The sequence below is a fragment of the Phoenix dactylifera genome, chromosome 14 (assembly GCF_051530095.1).
Source record: "Phoenix dactylifera cultivar Ajwa chromosome 14, Ajwa_hap1_PhDact_Kaust_v1.1, whole genome shotgun sequence".
Taxonomy (NCBI): Eukaryota; Viridiplantae; Streptophyta; class Magnoliopsida; order Arecales; family Arecaceae; genus Phoenix; species Phoenix dactylifera.
In genome coordinates, this window is record NC_143203.1 from 23,686,237 (window position 1) to 23,708,132 (window position 21,896).

Below are 21,896 nucleotides of genomic sequence, written 5' to 3' on the forward strand. Positions count from 1 at the left end.
ATGAAATATTTAATATAGGGAAAGACGTTACCCACATATTTGGATAGATTAAGAAAAAAAAACCTCAATTTTGAAAATTATCTTTATTATGTCTTTTCTAATTTTGTTTATAAAATATAAAAAAATTATTTTTATAAAAATATTGTTTTTTATTTTTTTAAAAAAATACTAAATAACTTTTTTTTTTATTCGTGAATATTTTTCTTCCTTTTCCGTGAGCCAAACAAGTCCTTGGAGCGAGCGAACGGGGAAGGGAAAAAACGACGGGGTATATTTATCGAGAGGGCAGGGGCGCTCCGGTGCCGCGGTTCGCGCGCCGTGGACGCTGGTTTCGTCTCCACGCGCAGGGAGTTGCGGTCTCTCTCCCCCCCATTTTCATTTATTTCTGATTTAAATATTATTCCTCTTTCTTCGTTTCGATTCTCCAAGCGGAGCAAAACATGAGAAACCGAACAGAAGAAAAGCGAGATTATGTTTGTTTTCTGTGAATACTGATCCATGTGAGTGCTCCTATGCTCACCTTGTTTGCTTTTCTTCTCCCCTTTGATTTGTTTGATGATCCGGGCGTGTTTTGATAACAAAAGATCTGTTTACTATATGGAAGTAGTTTTCCACAAAATGATTCGACTTTGGTTGGTTTTTTGTCATGGGCCTTGAAGATTTTTGAGGATGGTTTTGACGATCCATAATTCCATATGCACTAATATTCACAGGCAACAAATAGTTAAGAGAATCCTCTTGCTTTTGGGCTTATAATGGCGCTGCCAGTACTCATATTTTAATTGTCTTTATTAGTAAATTTGTTTATTTCTTTCGTTAATGATGATGGTTTTCTGTGACATATGTCTCATTTATTGCATTTGAACTTTGATGGATAAAAAATGATATAGAGAAGGAGAAAACTGTTACTTTGGGTTTCTGAAGTAAAAATACTTGTGTTGCTATCTCTTTGTTTGATTATTCCCTGATGAAGTCTATACGGATTTGTTGATTTAGCCATTTAGGTTTGCCTTCCAAATGTTTCTTAGATTAACAGGAGTCTGTTTCTGGTTATAAGTTTTATGACAGTATAACATGTTTTTCTAGTACATCTTTTTGGTGAATTTACTTTCACTTGAGCCATCAGTACCGAGTTTTATATCCTTGCAAAGATTTAGCTGAAGTGGTACTTCTCGTTTCCTCGCTTCTAGTGGGGTGCTAATCTTGTTGTTCTTTCTATTGCCAGCACATTAGTAAAGGAGAAATTACAGAGTAAAAAGAAGATATGGCATTTGGGGCCAAAGAAATAATCGTATATATCAGAAGAACTAGTTACATATTTGTTTGCGATCATCCGTTTATTATTGGCATGGTGTTTTTTGTCCTTATACTGTATAGCTTTTTTCCTTCTCTATTTGTTTTCCTGGTTTCTTCCTCTCCTGTCATTGTCTGCACTGCCATTCTTCTTGGAACCATTCTCATTTATGGTGAACCAAATATCCCTGAAGTCGAAAAGGAGGATAGGAAGACTCAGAGGCTTAGTCCTCTTAAGGTTGGGGCTGTAGCCAATTTGGAAGGTAGAAGAGAAACTAGGGAAATGGCTGTCAGAGATGCTGCTTTGGGCAATGGAAGGGCTAGTGTCGGTAGTGAGGCAGTGGCACAGAATGAGAGATATGCCAGGGGTGATAGTTCCATGGCTGAAAGATCTGTGGTTGATGAAGACAAGAAAGAGAATTATGGCAAGAAGGTGAGCGAAGTTAAGAAAATTCATGGTCATGGAATTGCTAAGAAGAAAGAAGCTTCTTCAGAAAAGCTAGCTGCAGGTGGACCAAAAGCAGGTAAGGATATTGGCAGCGCAACCACCTCGAATCAAAGGAAGGCTAAGGATCCTAAGAAGGGTGTTGATATGCCTACTTCAGACAATGGCCTTGTTTCATCTTTGGGTTCACCTTGGCATCATGTTGATCATCATGATGCTTCTTCAGGTTCTGAATTGGACCAAGCTGAAAGTTCGTCTCCTGATGCTGCTTCTATGTCTGACATCATGCCAATGCTTGACGAGCTTCACCCGCTTTTATTAGACTCAGAAGCTCCTCATCCTGCTCTTCTATCGAAAGACAACTCAGATGCTGCCTCCATAGGGTTCTCAGATGATGGTAGTGCAGAGGAAGAAGCTGAAAACCAGGATGATGAAGATGATGAAGAAGGACAGGAGAAAGATGACGAAACTAAACCTGTGGTAACATGGACAGAAGATGATCAGAAGAATCTTGTGGAACTTGGAAAATCTGAACTGGAAAGGAATCGGAGGTTGGAGAATGTAATTGCAAAGCAAAGAGCAAGAAAGTTAATGGAGAAAAATTTAATAGACTTGGATAGTAATGACTCATTGCCAAGCATAGAAGAGCTGTCTCGCTTTCAGATTCAGATTCCAACTGTTTTTGCTCCAAGAAGGAATCCCTTTGATCTTCCTTATGATGCAGATGAAATTCCTGGTTCCGCTCCTTCTAGACTACTGCCGAGACAAAATCCTTTTGATCTTCCTTATGAACAACCACATGTAACTGGTAATTCCATTGTGGAGAATTTGAGCCAGCAAGAGGTTGTGACAAATCAGCAGCGAGATATGTTATTTAGAAGGCATGAGAGCTTCACTTCAGGAGCATTATTTCTTGGGGATCTTACACAAGAGAGGCACACATTTAGGTTCAAACCCTATTTTGTTGCGGAGAGGACTGATACAGAGGAGACAGGATTTGCTGATGATCAGAGAGAATCAAGTGAGGAGAGTGACTTGAAGTCAAGTTCAAAATCTGATGCAATATCTTTAGTTACTGAGCAGGAATCTCATAAAGAGCTACCAGAAGAAGAACTTCACCGAGAGAGTGATTCTATTGCGTACCATGATGCTGAAAACAGTGAGCTAGAAAGTCAATCCTCCGAAGCTGATTCAGTGGATGTCGAAAAACTACAGAGTGGGATTAGTCCAAGTGATGATCACAGCAGGGTCATGGAAGAAGCTCATCAAGCTGCTGAAGTATTTGGAGAAGTTGGAGAGGAAACCAGTGAAGAATTGGAGCCAAACGCTATTATTTCAGATGCTGAGAAAGCTGAAGTAATTGAGGAGAAGTATGAGTCAGGCTCCTCCACTTCATCAGGAGAGAATGTGAAGAGTACCAAAGCAAGCGTTAATGAACAAGCAGCTAGTATGGAGAAAACAAGGGGCATTTCCCCCACAGTTTCTGTTGGTTCCAGTGAATCAGTTACTGCAAATTCTGATATCCAGAGTAGGGAAGCAGAGCAAATTGATGATAGTCAAGTTGCAGAGCCTGTTTATGACTCTAGCCCATCAGCAATTGAAAAAACCCAATCTAATGTTTCAGCACTTGATGAAGCTCTATTTGGTGCAGGTAAGGGCAAGCTAGTTCCAATTCTGAACCATCAACAACTGTAAACTTCTTTAGTATTGTCTCCTTTATCAAAATGTTTCATTATGCAGGTAAAGAAGGTTACAATTCCCATGACTCTTCGACGTCTGATATGCAAGCAAATGTCTCATTAGTGGGTTCTCCTCCAAGGACAGCTGAGCGGAATGCTTCCTTGGGAGAAAGCACAGGACAAGAGCTGGCATCTGCTGGCCAAGTGTTTTGGATTGCATCGAGTTTAGCTTCTGTCGAGGAGAATGAATCAAGATCAAGGGAGATATCTGAGATCAGGGAGCGTGATGTTATTGGAGATGACCTATACGGAGTCCATGATGATTTGGTTCATCCAATTTTGCCTATATTGCCAAAGGCATCAAGTGAGCGGTGGTTGCATCGCTCAAGTTTGTCTTCGCGCCGCTCAAGCTTATCTTCAGTGGGGACTGAATCAAGTGAAGGTAGTCTCAATTAATTCAAAACTGCTATATTTAATTCATGTCTTGTTAGATGTCCATGGGAAGAGTTCTTTATAAAATTTATCTACGACTGATTCATATACCAATTTTTTTTTTTTTTTGCAATGTAAGTTTGATTTTGATCCTTCAAGTTTTGTGGGAAATGAGAGATCTTCCTTCATTAAGATAGTGGGACTCATTTTCACTGGTTCAAGTTTTAGAGTAAAATCGATACCTCTGCATGCTTATTTATAGTATAAAATTCGGGTATATTTTACCTTTTGATTAGCAGCTTATTATTTGATCCCCTCAATGTCATTCACATTTTGACATGTATTGCTGGAGTTGAACATAAAATAATTGGGTCACTGCTATGGACATTATAGGTTCCCTCAATGTTTCAGTCCGGGCATCATGTATAGATGGCGAAGTAACTAAAGAAGCAGAAAAGGAACAATAATTCTAAGGTTACACCAATGAAACCCTGCTCGAAATGCCGCCCTCGCTTCCACCAGATCCCAGACCTCCTCACCTCCTCCACCAATGCCATCGTCCGTGCCTCCTGCAAGCTACCCTGCATTGTTGAAGCATGTTCAGCCCAGAGCATAGACAAAGGTCTGATGGCCTTTGCTTTATCTGTGCTTGAGCTCAAGCTCGCCTTCCTCTCCTCCTCAGCTGGCATGTATCAGGTCTACCCTCACCACCTCGTTGCCTCTGGCAGGCTTGCTGGCATGGCCTCCACCTCTGCATTACCTTCATATCAGCAACCAGATCAACCTTCATGGCTTTGTTGCCAATGGAATGCTCACTGTGGGATCTCCAGTGCTGCCTCTAGCATAGGGGAAGAAGAAGCTTTGCTGGAAGAGTGGTGCTAGAGTCAGGGTCTCCATTGCATCATGAAAGAAACTGTCTTGCTTCTTTTTTTTTCCCTTCTCCTTTTCATGTTTTGTTAGTTGGAGCTAATGTCAAGGGAAACTAGAAATTTTAGGGGTTCCAATTTTGATCCATGGGCACAGTGTTTGGCCAGATCTGTGTATGTAGATCCATTTAGAGAAGAAAGTTCCAATAAGGATTTTGTTAGGCAAAAGTTTAGGTTGTAATTTGTATAACATAATGACAGCCAATATCATGGTTTTGAAAGTCCATAGTCGCATCATACACGCATATCGGGTACCTAAAGATGGATATTGTTTAGCCATCATTCCATTATGACGACTGTTAGTTGATATGATATTTTGAGTTCATCAGTTTAGAAGAATTTGCTTAAATTCAAATCTTTATATTAAAATGTATTTGTTCTGTCTGACATTATCAAACAGCAAGGTGCTTTTACCATTGCCCCTGTTATTTTTAATTATGATGACTGATAAAGGCTGCATGATAACTATTATTTTATTGACAGAAAATTTAATTGTGTTTGGTTGGTAAACTATTCCATCTGTTTATGTTATAACAGAAACAACAATTTCCAATTGGTACATTTGAGAATTATCTGCCAATTGAAACTTTAATTGAGGAAGCACACCTTATACATGTCTATCTTTTCAATTCAAAAATGATCAGGAGTCGATCTCATTGTTAACTGCGCTGTCAACTTCTTTGTTTCTTCCCTTTCTTTTAACTAGACAGTCATGATCCATTTCTTGATTAACCAAACTGAATATTTTGCAATGATCATTGCATAGTGGGATGCATGTGACGATCTTGATTGCATGAGATTTTTTATTTATGTTCTTATCGAAGATTATAAATCTCTGCCTTTCCTTTTTGTGATGTATCATTAATCTTGTGATCTCATTTTCCAACTTGCCCTTTAAAAGGGTTTCCAAATTCATAAACCATATCAAAATATTTCCGCTAGATCAGTTCCATTTCATTCAATGCAGCTACTTGGATGACCAGTCCCCAATGCAGACATTTGCCTAAGAGTGGCTCCTGATTGTTTTCCTAATATCTAAAATATCTTATCCTGACCATGTTACAAAAATTTCTGACCATTGAGAATTTTCAATGTTAGCCTTGCAGGTAGACTAAGGATGAGACAGCCACAATTTTCTTTCGTTTTGTTTAGGGCTCTCGTTCTGGTCCAAAATACAATAGGCCCAGTATGCCATAATCCTCAATCCTTAGACCAGATGCTTTCATTTTCTCTTTTTCATATTTTTAAACAAAAATTGGAAAAGCTTCAGATAAACATTTAAACAATCAAGGGATTTCTTTGATTCTATCTCTATTTTTCAACCAATTTGCACATTATTGGCTTGATGGTGCAAATGAGAGACCTTGAGCGGTTTGGGCTTCTATTGGATAATGCAATCATCGCCCTTACCATTGTTGATACCAATAGTCCCAACAACTGGAGCTAAACAAGCTGAGAGCCAAGTGAAGCACTGAGATATCCAATCTGAGCTCATTATATGAAAAGGGATAACTGAGCTCTAGCTGAGTTTGGTAACAGCTCTTCAAGCTTGGTTTTTTTTGTTGTTGAAAAAAAGAAAGAAAAAAACTTCAGAAAGCTTGTTAGTAAACTGATCTTGAGCTTTTGTTTATTTGTGCAAGCACAAGGTGCTCGGCTTTCAGTCATGTTGGAATTTTGGTTCTTTTCCTTGTTGAATGAGCAACATTTAGCGGAGCTCGAGCTGTTGATGAACAACTTCATTCATTAGGCATGATAGAGGTTCAACAATATGATTGTAACATGGTAAATAAATTCCTCAGAGTTCGATCATGGAGGAGGTCCATGTTTCCATCTAATTGTGCTTGAGATAATGCGATCGGAACCATCGGCCGATCACTAACCTAAAAAATTTCGAGAGCCTACTTAGTTGGATCAGTTAAGATCACTTTGATATCAGATTGGTCATATGGATCCAAGATACATTTACATAACAGCCTCGAGGGGGTCTCTTAGCGGGCGTACAAATTTTTATAAAAGGTACTGATCTCACTTCAGAACCCTATCCAGAAAGCTAACCCAAAAGCGAGCCTCAAAATCCAAATTCGGAAGATATGAATAGATGAAATTAAATAAAGGAAAAATTAAATAATACTACTCTGTAGTCAAGATGGTAATCCTCTAATATCTTTGTCCACCATAACCAGATCAGAACTAACAAAGCTCGGCCCATGTTATGGTTCTCTCCCAGTCCAATTTGAATCATTTGGGATTTATTACTTAATTGCCCTAAGTTGTCCTTAATCCTCTTGCAGAGATAGATGTATCATTAATAAAGCTTGGAACTTCCATGATTACTCTGGTCCAATCTTCCATATACTGGATTCCTAGAATGGGCCCTTGGCCTAAGCTTGACAATGGCAGCTATAATGATACTACTTCAAATATAAAACGAAGCCAGAAATGATGGCGACCAACTGGACATGGATACAATGCTTTTTTTGGCTTTTAAACTAATGATAACAGATAGATATCTGTTCTTTTGTAGTTCATGAAAGCATATGTTTCTGTTTATGCTAAAATCGAACTTATAAACTGGGGAGAGGAAATGTGGAGGAGTCATGGGTTCAAATGAATCTCACTTTGTGAGATACAGAGAGACAAATAAAACTTGCTCGACCGATGTAAGAACTACAAATGGTGGCAATTTTTTCTGTGGCATTGATAAATCTTACTAGTCTAGAGTATATGCATCAATGCCTTGACATTTTTATGTTTCAGCTTAAATTTGGAGTCAAAATCATATGAATTTAAAAAGCAGCTAGTCCAAAAAAGCAAACATAACAACTAGTTTGAATGTCATGGAACTTTAGGATTATTATAAATCCTCTTTTGATTTGAATTTTGATGAAAGAATTCTGGGTTCAAACATTGTATGCTCATATGATAATAATGAGGCTTACTTAGCCCATTTCATACAAATCTGATTGGCCACATGCCATCAAACAGCAAGTTATGTCAGAATACTCCCTGAATCATTATAGTATTTTAAAGTCATTCATAGGTATTCATCAGTCGAGTTATTCATAATTGTATTAGTATAAACCACCTGCCAATGGACTTACTACTTCCAATAATTATGTAAATTATTCATAAATCATTTGTTGACATTATTGGCGTCGGTCCTAAGAATTATTCAAAGAAAAGATGATAATTAAGCATTAATTTTATTACCTATTTAGAAAATAAGGTCAAGTTATAAAGTGATTTCTGATGCAAGCTTGCAGTTCAAATATTGGAAAATGAACACGCTTCTCGTGTATTTGATCTGTGGGAGTGGATGGCTGAGTGATAAGAATTTCATAACGTGACCATAGATGTGAAGCTTGATGGTTATAAATAAAATTATCTCAGAATCACTCTATAATAAATGTTATTTGTTTTTGTTACTTCTCGTGTATTTGTAATTTTCTTCGTACACTCAGCATATGTACATTTTCCATGACACTTACTCGTATCGTACTTCCTTACTACATAGGAAAGAGGGTAGGGTTCAATTAATATAAACAATAAGGTATAAACAATAAGATAGAAAGGTGGAGATTAACCTCTCTTAATATAAACAATAAGAATATAATAAGGTAGAAACATAGATTAGCCTATCCTAATTCACTTTCATCTAGTTTGGCTTCATGTGCTAAGAGGCTGGTTAATCCTAGAATGGGTGCAAGGATTCAGACTAAGCGTGCCATCTGCCTAACTTTTTCATATTAGAATTTATATATGCTCTGTCCAATCTATGGAATAGCTATTTATTTCAATTAAAAAGAAATCAAACAAAGGAACTTCCCTATATTCATATGGAATTAAAGGGTACAGCTGCTAATCTTTTAGCTCTGTTAGGCTGGGCCCGGGGGGAATTTCTTGTGGCCGGCTGGATTAGATGGAAAGAAAGGTATCCGTTTGGTACTTCTCTTTTCCAAAGTGAAACAAGATGACGCAAAAAGCCGACCGGAGAGAGTATGTTGTCCATTTCCTACGTACTCAAAAAGCTTCGGATTCTCATCACCCCATCCCTTTCTCTTGGGATTAATCTGAAGTTGTGGAGATTGGGATTGGCAACAAGAGGGGACATTGAATAGAAGTCATCATCCACTTATCTAAATTTGTTATGGTAATAATACTCTACATTGGGTCAAATGCAAAAATACATGGTCTAACTTTATCCCAACATCAAATTCTATTTCCATGTCAAGAAACCCTGCAATAGGCACCGGTCATCATCGTATATGATTAGGTCAAGGAAATACTCTATAGATAATTTAAACATCTCTCTTCTCTTGTGAAAATATATACATTTTAAAAAGACAACTTGCGTATGCACAATGACTCTAAGGAAGTCTTGTTTTTTGATTTTATTGGATGCATCCGTACTCGTCAGGTATGATCTACCAGCCTTAGCAAAAAAAAAAAAAAAAGGCTTGGTCAAATTGAAGCTAATTGTACCAATAACTTAGGATCGAAAATTTGCACGGTGAAAGGAGGCCAAGTTAGAGAGTTACTACTAAGCGTGCGCTCTATTAGTTTTTTTTTATATATAAAAAAAGAAGTAAAGTAACGTAGTCAAATTGTCATGCTAGTGTCCGTATGAGAAACATACTATCATATAAGTTTGAATATTGTTTGCTTAGACATTTTATTTGTAATTGCCGGCACAACTATTATTCTTTACGTGCATTCTACTTGCTAATAAAGTGATTTAATCTTATTAAACAATGATAATTTGTCTCCTCCCATTTATTTAATTGGGTTTACATGGACACTAAAGTTGGGCATTGGTTCCACAAATTTTCTTGAAAAGATAATATGTCAAATCCTTTCATTAATTATATCCAAGCCGGCACGACCATTATTCTTTGCATGTATTCTACTTGCTGATAGAGTGATTTAATCTTATTAAACAAGGATAAATAGTCTACTCCCATTTATTTAATTGGGTTTACATGGATGCTAAAGTTGGGCATTGGTTCCATTTTAAGGTCAAGTTTTCTTGAAAGGATAACATGCCATATCCTTTCAATAATTATCTCCAAGTCTTATTTGGTATCTCAATTAACTCTTCCACTACATTTAAGATGGCCTCTAAAGATGAATCATACCATCAGCTTACATGTTAAGAAATTCTTATTCAAGTTTCTATATTTTGCAGAATATTAAGATTTTATTTTATTTTTTTAAAGAAAATGTCATTTATGTTGTATGCATTTTATGTTGATAGGCCCTTATCACCTCCTAAAATCCAATCAATAAACTCCTACATTTTATGTTGCTCTCTATCCCTTCGTTCTAAAAAAAAATCTAATCCTTACATCAAAAAATAGGTTTATAAAGCTTAATCTTTGAACATCTTTTGATAGTATTTTGAGATTATATTATTATTTGGAAATCAAATTGTAGATATGTTTACTTATGTACCCTGTTTTAATACTACTTGTGGTAATATCGTGTATCCAATAATCCTTTACATGATATAATAGAAGTATTAAAGAATAACTTCTTTGAAAAATCTACTCTCCTGAATTTAGCTCCTTCCACCACTTTGAATATGCTCTCTAAAGTAGTATTGCATGTATCATCACAATTTTTCCACTCTCTCATTATATCAGTGAAACTAATCTACATGACTACTTTTGGGTGTGTTTCAAGCATTAATCTCTAGTCTTGAACCAAGGTTAAATACTTGATAAAGGTTCGACTATACTTAGGGCAATATTTGTGCTTAGGTTCAATGACAACCCTTAAGATCAAAACTAAATTGATGAAATAAGAACACATACCTCAACATGGTCAAGATGACTGAAATCAGCTTATCTATGTGTTCATTTGGTTCTATGGAGCATTCACTATTCCTCCTCCAACTAGTTGAAAATTTCTTTGAGAGAATATGCTGATTTTTTGTGAAAATAAATTTGAATAATTTTTATTTGGAAGATACATCGTGTGCTTGTGGCTGCCATCTCTCCAATAATGGGATAATATTTATTTTTAAAATTTATTACGTACATATGAAGTAAGTGTCGTGCATTGTTACACCAAATGAGCTGCAATGTGAATCAATAACCTTGCATGAATATGAGTATCAATACCTTAATTCTACATCATGATTCATATGGATCATTGGATCAGACTCTACAATCTAAACAGTGATAGAATGCATGGCATTTTTTTTTTCTAAAATTAAAAGTGTGAACATGCGTTTTTCTCTCCTCTTAAAAGAGGGTTGACTTTATTTCTCCCCCCCCCCCCCCCCCCCCCCCCCCCCCACGATTCCTAACAAATAAAGAGTTGCTGTTCTTCTTCTTTTTTTCAAACTTATCCCCCAACGGTCAACAGCAAACATCTCTAGGGTCCAGGGATGGATACAAGTATTCTGCTCCATAATGATCATTATAAAACACCAAAGGAGTGGGGTGTTGAAAACCATCCAACAAGGCGTTGGATTTGATGAACATCATAAGACCTGGATAAATATGTTCAAAAGGATTTTTGTTAACAACTCAGAGGGTGGGGCTTGTTACAATCAAGCCTAGATCATGTTCTAATAAGCTTGGACCAAAAACTATTCCCAACCTACTCAAGGCACGTATTAGATCAAAATTGGAAGACTTACAATGAAAGCCTGAACTTGGTGTGATTATTTGGAGTACCATATCAAATGGATTGTGTTATCAATGACATGAAGTAGGACCATTACCTAGTTCAAAAAGCAAATGATGGGAGTATCAAAGGACCATAAGAACCATAAACAATGGAGCTCTTTCGCTTTTGTTCTTTATACTAGGAAAAAAAATGAAAAATTTCGTCGTAGCAAACTTTGATCTCATATCCTAAAGATTAATTTACTGAAAGAAAGAAGTTGCTTTACACCTCATGGAAAAGTAGGCAAACACTTGCTTGGCTTAACAATGAAGTCTCGCAACTTACAAATATTTTTTTCTTTTACCTCATAATTTTAGATATTTTATTTTTCTTTGAAAAAAATCATATTTCTAAAAGATGGCGTCGGTTTATAATCCTTAAACTTTATGCATAAATGATTGAAATTTATGCCATTCTCTTTTTAGCAGCAAACTATACTCCCTTTTCCTTGATTATGCAGCCACTCCGCTCTATTTCTCTAGATAGATTAAGAGAAGGCAGCAAGGAAATGCAACCCCCAAAAAATGCGCCTTCAATAGTTCACATTACTATTTTATAATAAAAAGATTCTTCTGGAATGTTATTGGCCAACAGCGGTAAGCCTTTCTTTCTACATATAAAAGAGAGATTTTAGTCGAGCCTATTGCTAAATAATCTTCTAGAGAACATGATTTGATAATTAAAAGAGTTTGAATCACCCATAAGTTTAACTGTGACATAAATTTGAATCAATGAATCTTGGACAAAAGCATAGGTTTGGATCGAAAAAGTAGACCTCAAATCAATTAGCATTATATTGTGCATTTGTGGTTTTAAACCTAGCCCTGACCACATAGTTTAATCTTGTCTAAATGTGTCCACAATTAATTTAATTAGAAGATATATTTGAATATTTGTTAAAGAACTTGTTGGTCGTGTTAATTCAGTCAAATTTTGGATTTTGATGGACTCGACGAGGCACAATGTTAATATAAGACTTAAAAAAAAAATATAGAGAATTTCTATTAAGCATAATTAAGAGTGGCTGTGTAGTTGTTGCTTTAGTATTGTTGGACAATATATTTATGTCGTAGTAATTATAAGTATTACCTATAGATTTTTCGAAGATGAGCTCCTTATAACAATCTCCATTCTTCGATTAGCCAGAGGTGGATGAAAAGTTGCTCAAATTTCATGCAACTTGTTTACTACATTTGAAAAAAAAAAAAACAATTACCATGTCTCGCTGCGCCTTTTTCCTATGCACCTCTAGTTGTATCTTTTGGCCATTTCATAATTCTCAATTTTTCATTTTCTTTTTTTAGAATTCCTTTATCTAGTTACTGTTTAGAGAAGGGTTAGACTATAAGCATGTTTGGTTCTTGGTAGCTAAATATGTTAAAGATTGAAACCATTGCAAATATGATTACTTACATCTAACATCAATAAATGCTCTGAAGCATTTCCATGCAATTCGAACTATAGATATTTTGCCTGTAGATCATATTGCAGCACTTAGACAACTTCTCTCAATCTAGAGCTATTATTAGAATTTACACTTGCAAAGATCAAAAATAGAAAATATATCAACTAGAAAAACTAGTCTTATAAATAGTTTAATTGTATACAAGTTTATACAGCAGAGTAAATTGAGAAATGACCTTCGAGCTTCTGAATCTAGCTCATATCCAAATTATAAGCAGCTTTTCAATCAACTTTTTCCCTTTTGACAAGAGCTCTTGCATGACCTCATAATGGTATGAACTTGCACTTCACTCTTCATACTAATAGCAGTACATTATTATACTATTGTTCCCATATAATTTCCTTCTTTTATTGTCTCTGTTCTATGTACGTTCTAGAGAGAGAATGACCGAACTGGTGTGCATTTACTGAAAATGGGAGGCGAGTTATCACACCTCGTGAAAGCCTGGGCACTTGTACAGATCCCACGAACCGAGGAGGACAGGAATAGAAGTAAACAAAAAAAAGGTTCTTTCTTTTGACGCCGGTTGGATCTCGTCAGCCTCGTACGAGAGAGCCCATTCCCCGTCCACTTTCCTCTTCTTTAGTTTAGATTCTGTTCTTCCACCGCCCCCCTTCCTTTCGGCTCGCTAGGCCTTTGCTTCGCCGCCCAAAACACCAGAGCCGCACCTCATTCGCTGACAAAGGCACAAGAAATTAGTGAGTAGAAGAGCGAGCTTTGGACCGTTCGTTGTGAACATCTTTTCCTTGTTCTTTGATCCATTGTAAGCGTCCTTCTATCTCGTCTTATCTTACTACGGTTTCAGCAGTCACGTCTTTCGGTTTTTAGATCCGATTTTGATCGCTTTTTTCAGGTGAGTTTGATTCATTTTACTATTAAAAACTGGTGCAGAGCTTCTTCTTTTTTTTTTGCACTTGCGTTTTGGTGGATTTGGGGTGAAATCTTGTTCTATTGATCATCTGGAGATGCTTTTCCACCGAAAGATTTGATCTTGATAAGTAGTTGGAGGTTGGTTTTCTGGATTTTTACTTGGATCATCATCTCCTTGTTTTTCCTTCTCAAATGGGAATCGGTTTCGATCAGTGAGACTTCTGTTTCTTTTCTTTCCTGATTGATCTGTTATTACATCTATTTCCCAATGCATTCCATTCAGTTGGTCCTCAAGTGCAACTTCTCACTTGAAATCTGATCACGAAGAGAAGGAAAATGGGAGGATACAATAACAGCCTTCGGAAGTAAAATAGCCTAATTTCCCTGTCAGTTGATATCATTTCTAAAGATTTCTTCTGGATGGGTTCTTTGAGGTGGATTTCTGAAGATTTATATGCTGAAGTGCCTTTTTTCTTCTTCTTGTGTCTTCTTTCTTTTTTTAAGTTTATATGATTAAGTGAAGAAATAGAAGAACCTTGTTTGAGACTGCTTTTGATATCTGGTCAAATTTATAGCCCATGGATTTCATTAGTTATAAATGGTATTGAGAAAGAAGAGTGAAGATAAATCTGTTTTCTGGAGTCTTTTGCCCATTATCATTTTTTTTTTGATGTAAAGGGAGGCAAAAAACTGCCACCCGTTCATTATTGATAATCAGAGAGTATGTACAACAGAGTAACTTACAGAGAAGGAAAGGTTTTTGTAATCTTTACTTGATGAGAGCATTATCATGTGAAAAACAAAGGTTTGCTGTTTCTCAGAATTGGGCTGCTTCCTTGTTCATACTTTAATCTAATTCATTAATGGATATATTGTTTCTTCTTTTCATAAGTTGGTTTCCTTTTGAGATAAATTAAAATCCAGCATATTTTTTCTTTGCTCTTAAACCCTGATCTGTAAAAAGAAACTAAAGAAGAAAAAAGATGTTGACGGCAGGTTTCTAGGGCAATACTTCGTGTCTATCTATCTCTTTGTTTGGTCTTCTATGATTCTGACCGGTTACACCCAGGTTGGGATTTAAACATATGTTTGAGAAATGGAACTATATTTTCTTGATGATATTTTCATTTCTTTTGGAAGTCATATTTAACAGGACTTCAGGTTTTGCTCGCTTTTGCTTGAGCTTGAACTCTTGTATATTCTCCCCTTCCATAAATTTGATTTTGTCAAGTTTCTACTGGAGAGCTAATATCATTGTCTTTCTTTGTTGCCACCAGTTTTTTTGGAGGAAAGAAAGGCAAGAAGATATGGCAATTGAGAGAAAGGAAGTTATATTACATATCAAAAAATTTCTGATATATGCCATCAGAACTAGCTATAAATCTGCTCGAGATCATCCTTTTATTTTCAGTGTGGTGTGTTTCGTGCTTATACTGTACAAATCTTTTCCTTCTCTATTTGCTTTTCTGGTGTCTTCCTCACCCGTCCTTATCTGCACTGCTCTTCTTCTTGGAACCCTTCTGAGTCATGGTGAACCAAATATCCCTAAAATTGAAGAAGTGGATAAGAGGACTCAGGAAATTTCTTCTCTGCAAGTTGGTTCTTCTGCCAGTGATCTTGTTGTTAGGAAAGATGAGAGCTGCATGGTTGAGACCCATGTGGAAAATCAAAGAGAGATAGAGGAAATGGCAGTCAAAGAGGCAGTTTTGGGTGAAAAAGGGGCTACTCCTTGTTGTGAGGTAGAGGAGAGTATCCCTTTTGCAACAATATATGATGAGGGAGATGAGAAGGATGACACTTTGGCTGCGAGCTCTTCAGCTAAGGAACACAAGAAAGAGATTCCTGGTGAGGAGATAGTGACAGAAGAAAGAGAGCTCCACGAGCAGGAAATAGCTGAGAAGAAAGAATTTTCTGGACAAAATGTAGCTGAAGGTGTGCTTAAAGTGGGCAAAGATATTGATGGTTTCACTGCAACAGATCAAATGGAAAATGAGGGCCTTAAGGTGGAGATTAATAAGCCAGCATTGGACAGTTACTTTGATTCTTCTCTGGGTTCACCTTGGCAGCATATTGACATCCATGATGCTTCTTCAGATTCTGAATCCGAGCAGGCAGAAAGTTCTTCGCCTGATGCTTCTATGGCTGACATCATTCCGATGCTCGATGAGCTTCACCCACTTTTGGGCTCTGAAACTCAGCCCGCTCTTTTATCCAAAGGCAGCATAGATGGTGCTTCCCAAGGGTCCTCTCACAATCATGAATCAGATGATGATAGTGTGGAGGAAGAAGCTGAAAACCAGGAGGATGAAGAAGATGAAGAAGCACAGGAAGAAAAAGATGATGGGGCGGAAGCTGCGGTGACATGGACAGCAGATGATCAGAAGAATGTTATGGATCTTGGGTCTTCTGAACTGGAAAGAAATCGAAGATTGGAGAGCCTAATTGCAAAACGAAGAGCAAGGAAGGATCTAAGGTTTGGAACAGAGAGAAATATGATAGACTTGGATGGCAGCATGGAGGAACTGTCACGCTTTCATGTTCAAATTCCACCCATTTCAGCACCAAGACAGAATCCATTTGACCTTCCATATGATTCAGGGGAATCAATCGGTTTGCCACCAATTCCAGGTTCAGCCCCGTCTGTTCTGCTGCCCAGAAGGAACCCGTTTGATTTCCCTTATGATCCAGCAGATGTAAGCAGCAGCCGTACGGTAGAGACTTGGAGCCATCAAGATTTTGCTTCAGATCCACAAAGAGAGATGTTTTTCATGAGGAATGAGACCTTCAACTTGGGAGATACCAAACTTAAACAAGAACAGCAGGAGTCTAGGTTGAAACCCTATTTTGCTGCAGAGAGGATGGACTCGGAGGAGACAAGTTCTGCTGCCTTTCAGAGACAATTCAGTGACAAGAGTAATTTGAAGGTGAGTTCTGTTCCAGATGCTGACACAGGTTCTTCGGTCACAGATCAAGAATATCATAAAGATCTTGTTGAACAAGAACTGTGTCAGGAGGGTGAATTGCTGTCTCCTCCTGAACATGATGCTGAACCTGTTGAACAAGAAGCTCAGCCCTCTGAGGAAGTTGAAGCAGTGAAGGTTGAACAAGAGAAGAGTGAGATCAATATCGCTGATGATCATGGAATTCAACTAGATGCTAACAGTGTCCATGATGAAAACTGCCAACCTGCTGAATCTTTTGGAGCAATGGAAGAGGAAATCAGAGATGAAGTAGACATAATTCCAAGCTCTTCAGAAGCTGAGAAATTGGAAGTGATTGAAGAGAAGTATGAACAGCCAAGCCCCTCCTCGTCAGAAGAGGATGAGAAGAGTCCCAGATCAGGCTTTCGTGAACAATCAGCTAATCTGGAACAAACTAGGGATCCCATGCTTGCAGTTGGTGATTCTTATTGTCCGAGCAGGGCAGAGAGAGCTGATGACAGTCATGTTGCTGATCCCATTTATGATTCCAGCCCATCAGCAATCAAAAAATCCCTGTCTAACATTTCGGAAGCTTCATCAGACGGTGGTAAGGGCACTTAGCTCGGACCCATTATGAAAGATGTGAAATCCTTTTATCATTGCTTCGTGTAACGAGTCTTTGTTTTTATGCAGATAAAGGAGGTTCTGATGCCAGTTCATTGAAATTTGAAATACAGCACGTGGGTTCATCTCCAAGCCCTGTTGGGAGAAATGTTAGTTCAGGAATTAGAAGCGCAGGGGAGGAGTTGGCATCCTCCACCGGAGGGCTTTGGGTGGCTTCATCAAAATTAGCTTCCGAATATGAATCAAGAACGAGGGAGATAACTGAACTTAGAGAGGCAGATGTTATTGAAGTTGGATTACAACCAGTCCAGAAAAATGCAAGCGATCCGATTGCACCTGTATTGTCAGAGCCAGCAACTATGGATATTATGCATCAGCCGAGAATTAATGTGGATGTGAGCCATCAGACTGAAGGAAATGTGATGATTGATACTGCAACATCTTCTTATTCAGACAGTCTACTGTTGTCTGATCATTTGATTTCATCTGCATTTGAAAAGGCACACTCTACGGAGAAATCTGGAATGCAGCCATCATCTGAAGTTGGTGTTGGAGAATCTCAAATAAGTATCTTGGACTTGCCTCCAATTCCCGAGGAGAACTTAGATGACTATAAACCTGAAGAGGAGCATGAAAATTTGACAAAGCCTGAGTCATTTGTTGGTTTAACTGGATTGCACATACTTGAAGAACCCAGAACTGTTTTATCTGATATAGAACAAGAGCTATCTCTATTTCAGAGGAAGTCAACAGAGGAAAGTGATGCTGGCGGGGCTTGTAGGCTTGCTTATGAGCCAGTGGATGTGAATCCCAGAGTTATTCCTCCAGTTTCTATTCACGATGGTAGTTTTACTGGATTAGAGTTGCTTGAGCCGAAGGAAGGCATGGACTTCTCAATTCTATCAGAGGCAAAGTCCGAGCTTGAGATGAAGTCCAGTACTGTTTTGACTGATTCAAGGGACGACATTGTCAATGCTGTCCAAAGAGAGCAAGAAGGCTATTCTCAGCAGAATATAAACGATTCAGATGAGGAATCTGGTAAGGTCCATCCTGATGTCATAAATGTCGGAGGGATTGATGAAAACCTTCTGTCAGAATTGGATGCAGTTGGTGACTTCCATGTAGAAGAATTGAGGTCAGATCAACAAGGATCTGAACTAGGCCAATCTGATGATGTAGCCACAAGTTCTTTAGCTTCTGAAATGCATGAATTCACTTCCACCCTGCAAGTTTCTGAAGTGAGATCCACAGAGTATGCTGATATATCTCTGAGTCTACGCTCTGAAGCCAATTTGAACCTGTCTGAAGAATTGCATTCAGTCATCAACCAGCCAAATTCTGTGGAATCAGAGGTCGGGTCTTCATTTGAGTCATCATTTGTAAATCCTGAGCAGATTGTTTACAATCCTAGGCTGCATCTTCTTGAAGCGAGCTCTATGGAAATTGATTCGGTTTTCAAGCAGCTCCATGAAGAAGCTGGGGCGTCTTCTGGTTCAGAGCCCATTGTTGGCGAGTCTAAAACAATGGCCCCTGAAGTTGGTGCAAGTGAATTGGTTATCACTGAAAGAGATCCTGAGCAAACAATTACTGATTCAGGACTGCTAGTTCTTGAAGCAAAATCTGTTGAAGATATCAATTTGGCTTTCAAAAAACTTGCGGAAGGAAGTCCAGGTAAATCTATTGTTCCTGAAGTCGGACCATCTCAAATTTTACCAGAAGGGCCGCATTTTGAACCGATGGAGATTCACTCCGACCTGCAGATGGTTGAAGCAAAATCTTTTGAAGAAATACATTTAGCTTTCAAGCAAGCATCTGATGGCATCCATGAGAACCCTCCAAAGGTGGCCACACCCAATGTTGGGTCTACAGAAGTTGAGATAAGTGACAGACACCTGGAGCCTGGCGTTCTTGAAGTGCATTCTGCTGAAGAGATCGAGTTGGCTTTCAAGGAAGCCGTCTCTAAGGAAATTGGCTCAAGTAAGCAACAAAATGCTGGAAAATCAGGTGGGGTTGAGAAGATGGATGATGGTTCTAGCTCCAATGCTTCCGCCTTGAAGAAGAAGAAGAAAACCAAGTCTGCTAAATCAGGATCAAGTTCCAGCTCAAGTTCTAGCTCAAGTGATTCCGATTAATTTAAGGATAACTATTAAGAAAGGTTTTCCTTTTTTGCTTGTTTCTTGCGTGGTTGTTTTGCTTGAGGTGCTGGGATATTTGTTTTACCACTCTGGTTAGTTGAAATTTTGGGTAAATTTTGGTAAACGGTTCTGAAAGTTTTTTTGGGGTTTTTCATCTTTGATATTATTATCTGATTGATTGCTTTGTGGATAGTGTTTTGGTCAGCTTTTCTTTTATAATATATTTTTTGTCTTGACTGTTTGTTGTTAAAGTAGAGGTTTGATGATGATTGCTTCTTGTAAATTATAACTTCCAATGTAATGATTCTTGAAAAGCTGATGAGGTGATTTTTGTGAATGATAAATATTTTCATGTACTTATTGCTTATTATCTTCATTGGGTGTTCCTAGTCTTGTTATTCATCTAGTGTTCCTGCATGTGAGGTTCAAAGTAGAAAGCACTGATCATCATGTGAGATTTAAGAAATGAGAATGTTATTTTTCAAGAGTAATGTGGGGCCTTTCTCTTGGTCGTTATACTGGAAACATATCGGATTCTTTTAATTATTATTGCTGTTCTAGTGTTGTTGAGAGTATTGCATCAGCATTACTGTGTCAGATCACAGTTAATTACTTCATTAGAAGGTGAATTATTCTTTCGCGAGAAAGAAGATGAATTGCAAAATGATATGTAGGGAAATGAGCAAAAGACCACTTCCTCATTACACATAAAATCCTTCTTAATAGATGTTCTTTCCTCTTCATTATTCTTTGTGTCTGGTTTCAATATTATTAATCTAACAAACTGGTATACATGAACTTGTAATAAATTACAAGCAAATTCCAGAACAAATTTGTCTGGATGTACTTATCTTCAACCTGGTTCGATGGGAAACCACATTCTTAATCAACAAAACCGGCCCTAAACAGCACAAAGTGATGAATCTATATGCATAAAGAGCCCTCAGCAGGAAATTTTGATCTACATACTAGATGTGGCCAAGCAAATTAGGATTCAGAAACGAACAGAGAAAATCAACTTGAGAAAATCTTTGGATGCTCCCAAATTCATCGGCAGTTCTTCATGAATGTCTTAGAATTTGTACTTGAGAATGAATGGTCCATAAATCTCTAAAGATGAAGGAACACTTCATTATGTTCTAGTTGCTGCTTGTTGAAAAGTTAGTTTATTGGAACACAATTCAAGATTCTGATCCGCTAAGGGCTCAGAAAATATTAGTTATTCTGTTAAAGAATATAGAAGTCGTAGCTATTAGATATGTTGTGATTATGAGCGCACATTGGTCCACTGATAACCAGCTTTGCCCCCCTTCAGTTCCCCTTCATCTGTTCCTCAAGCCTTTCTAGGTGCGGATCATTGCTATGTGGATTGTGGAGACTAATTACTAGGCTTTGGGCTTTTCTAGGCCGGCTTAGTTGAAATCAGACCCGAAACCATATTATATCCTACACTGTATGCACCATAATCGTGCACACCACTAATCATGAACGTTTAGTTGTTTCTGTAGACCTTATTGATTAACCTCATTGATTAAGTGCTTATCTTGATACATTGTTATAGAAACAAGCAACACATGGCGTATTTTTGTGCCCGTTTGGCTTGGAAATTATATCCTATTCTTCGTGTACCGCATGCCGGGCTGCCAATCACAATCTTTCTTTTTTTTTTTCAAAGCTTAGTGCTTATCTTAATACATTATTATAGGATCGAATGGCTGTAATTATCCGTGCATGGTGCACCACCTTGTGTGGGATTTTTTTTTTTTTTAGGTAAAAGCGGCATTTTTCATATTGATCGTGGGTACAACCTGATAAATCAGAAAAAAAGTAAACAGTACAAAGGAGAGGATATATCAGATGTCCAATTGATCTTTTCACCATGCCAAGCAGCAAATGAGGCAATCCAATCAACTACTTTGTTCGTCTCATGAAATATATGATCTATGGGAAAGGATGATAAATTTAGAACCTATCTGCATATCTTCCGAATTAGAAAAAGACCATCTCGTGGAAGAATCTCCTCGAGGCACAATTTCTCCCATCTGGCGGCTCAAGGAACATTGGATTCCCATGAAGACAGCATCCAGCCAATCCCTGACAGCTGGATCCCACTGTACACGCAGACAAACACATCGAGTCCTCTCCGCACCGCGTTTCGGTGTGGGAACCCCACACACTAATAAGGCCCGGCAGACACGCGAAATCTAAAGCACACGCGGTCCATCATTCAATTAGAGGGTATCGTTTGGGTGTTTCCAAAAGTGGGTGCGTTTGGGAAAGAAACACGTGTGGGCCCACGCGGAGAAGCCACGTAACCGCGGGCTACCCGTAGCCCGATAGCGTGCCTTCGCGGTTAGTGCCCAACCGCGACCCGCGTGGGCCCCGCAATCTCTCGTTTACAGCTGGCTCTCACGAGAGATCCATGGTCTGA

General features: G+C 38.0%; 1 protein-coding gene across 1 annotated transcript; it reads left to right on the forward strand.

The window, feature by feature from the left end:
* Positions 1-269: 269 nt before the first annotated feature.
* On the forward strand, positions 270-19,716 carry LOC103704993 (uncharacterized). Its single transcript, XM_089927122.1, has 5 exons — positions 270-3,389; positions 3,479-3,870; positions 13,676-13,678; positions 15,063-17,313; positions 17,400-19,716. The coding sequence occupies exons 1-5, from the start codon at positions 1,265-1,267 to the stop codon at positions 19,460-19,462; spliced, it is 6,834 nt and encodes a 2,277-aa protein (XP_089783248.1). The 5' UTR covers positions 270-1,264; the 3' UTR covers positions 19,463-19,716.
* The last annotated feature ends 2,180 nt before the right edge of the window (positions 19,717-21,896 follow it).

Coding starts and splice junctions, on each gene's coding strand:
- LOC103704993 (XM_089927122.1), top strand. CDS start 1,265: ATGGCATTTGGGGCCAAAGAAATAATCGTATATATCAGAAGAACTAGT. Junction 3,390..3,478: donor TGAAGCTCTATTTGGTGCAG/GTAAGGGCAAGC, acceptor TTCATTATGCAG/GTAAAGAAGGTTACAATTCC. Junction 17,314..17,399: donor GGAAGCTTCATCAGACGGTG/GTAAGGGCACTT, acceptor GTTTTTATGCAG/ATAAAGGAGGTTCTGATGCC.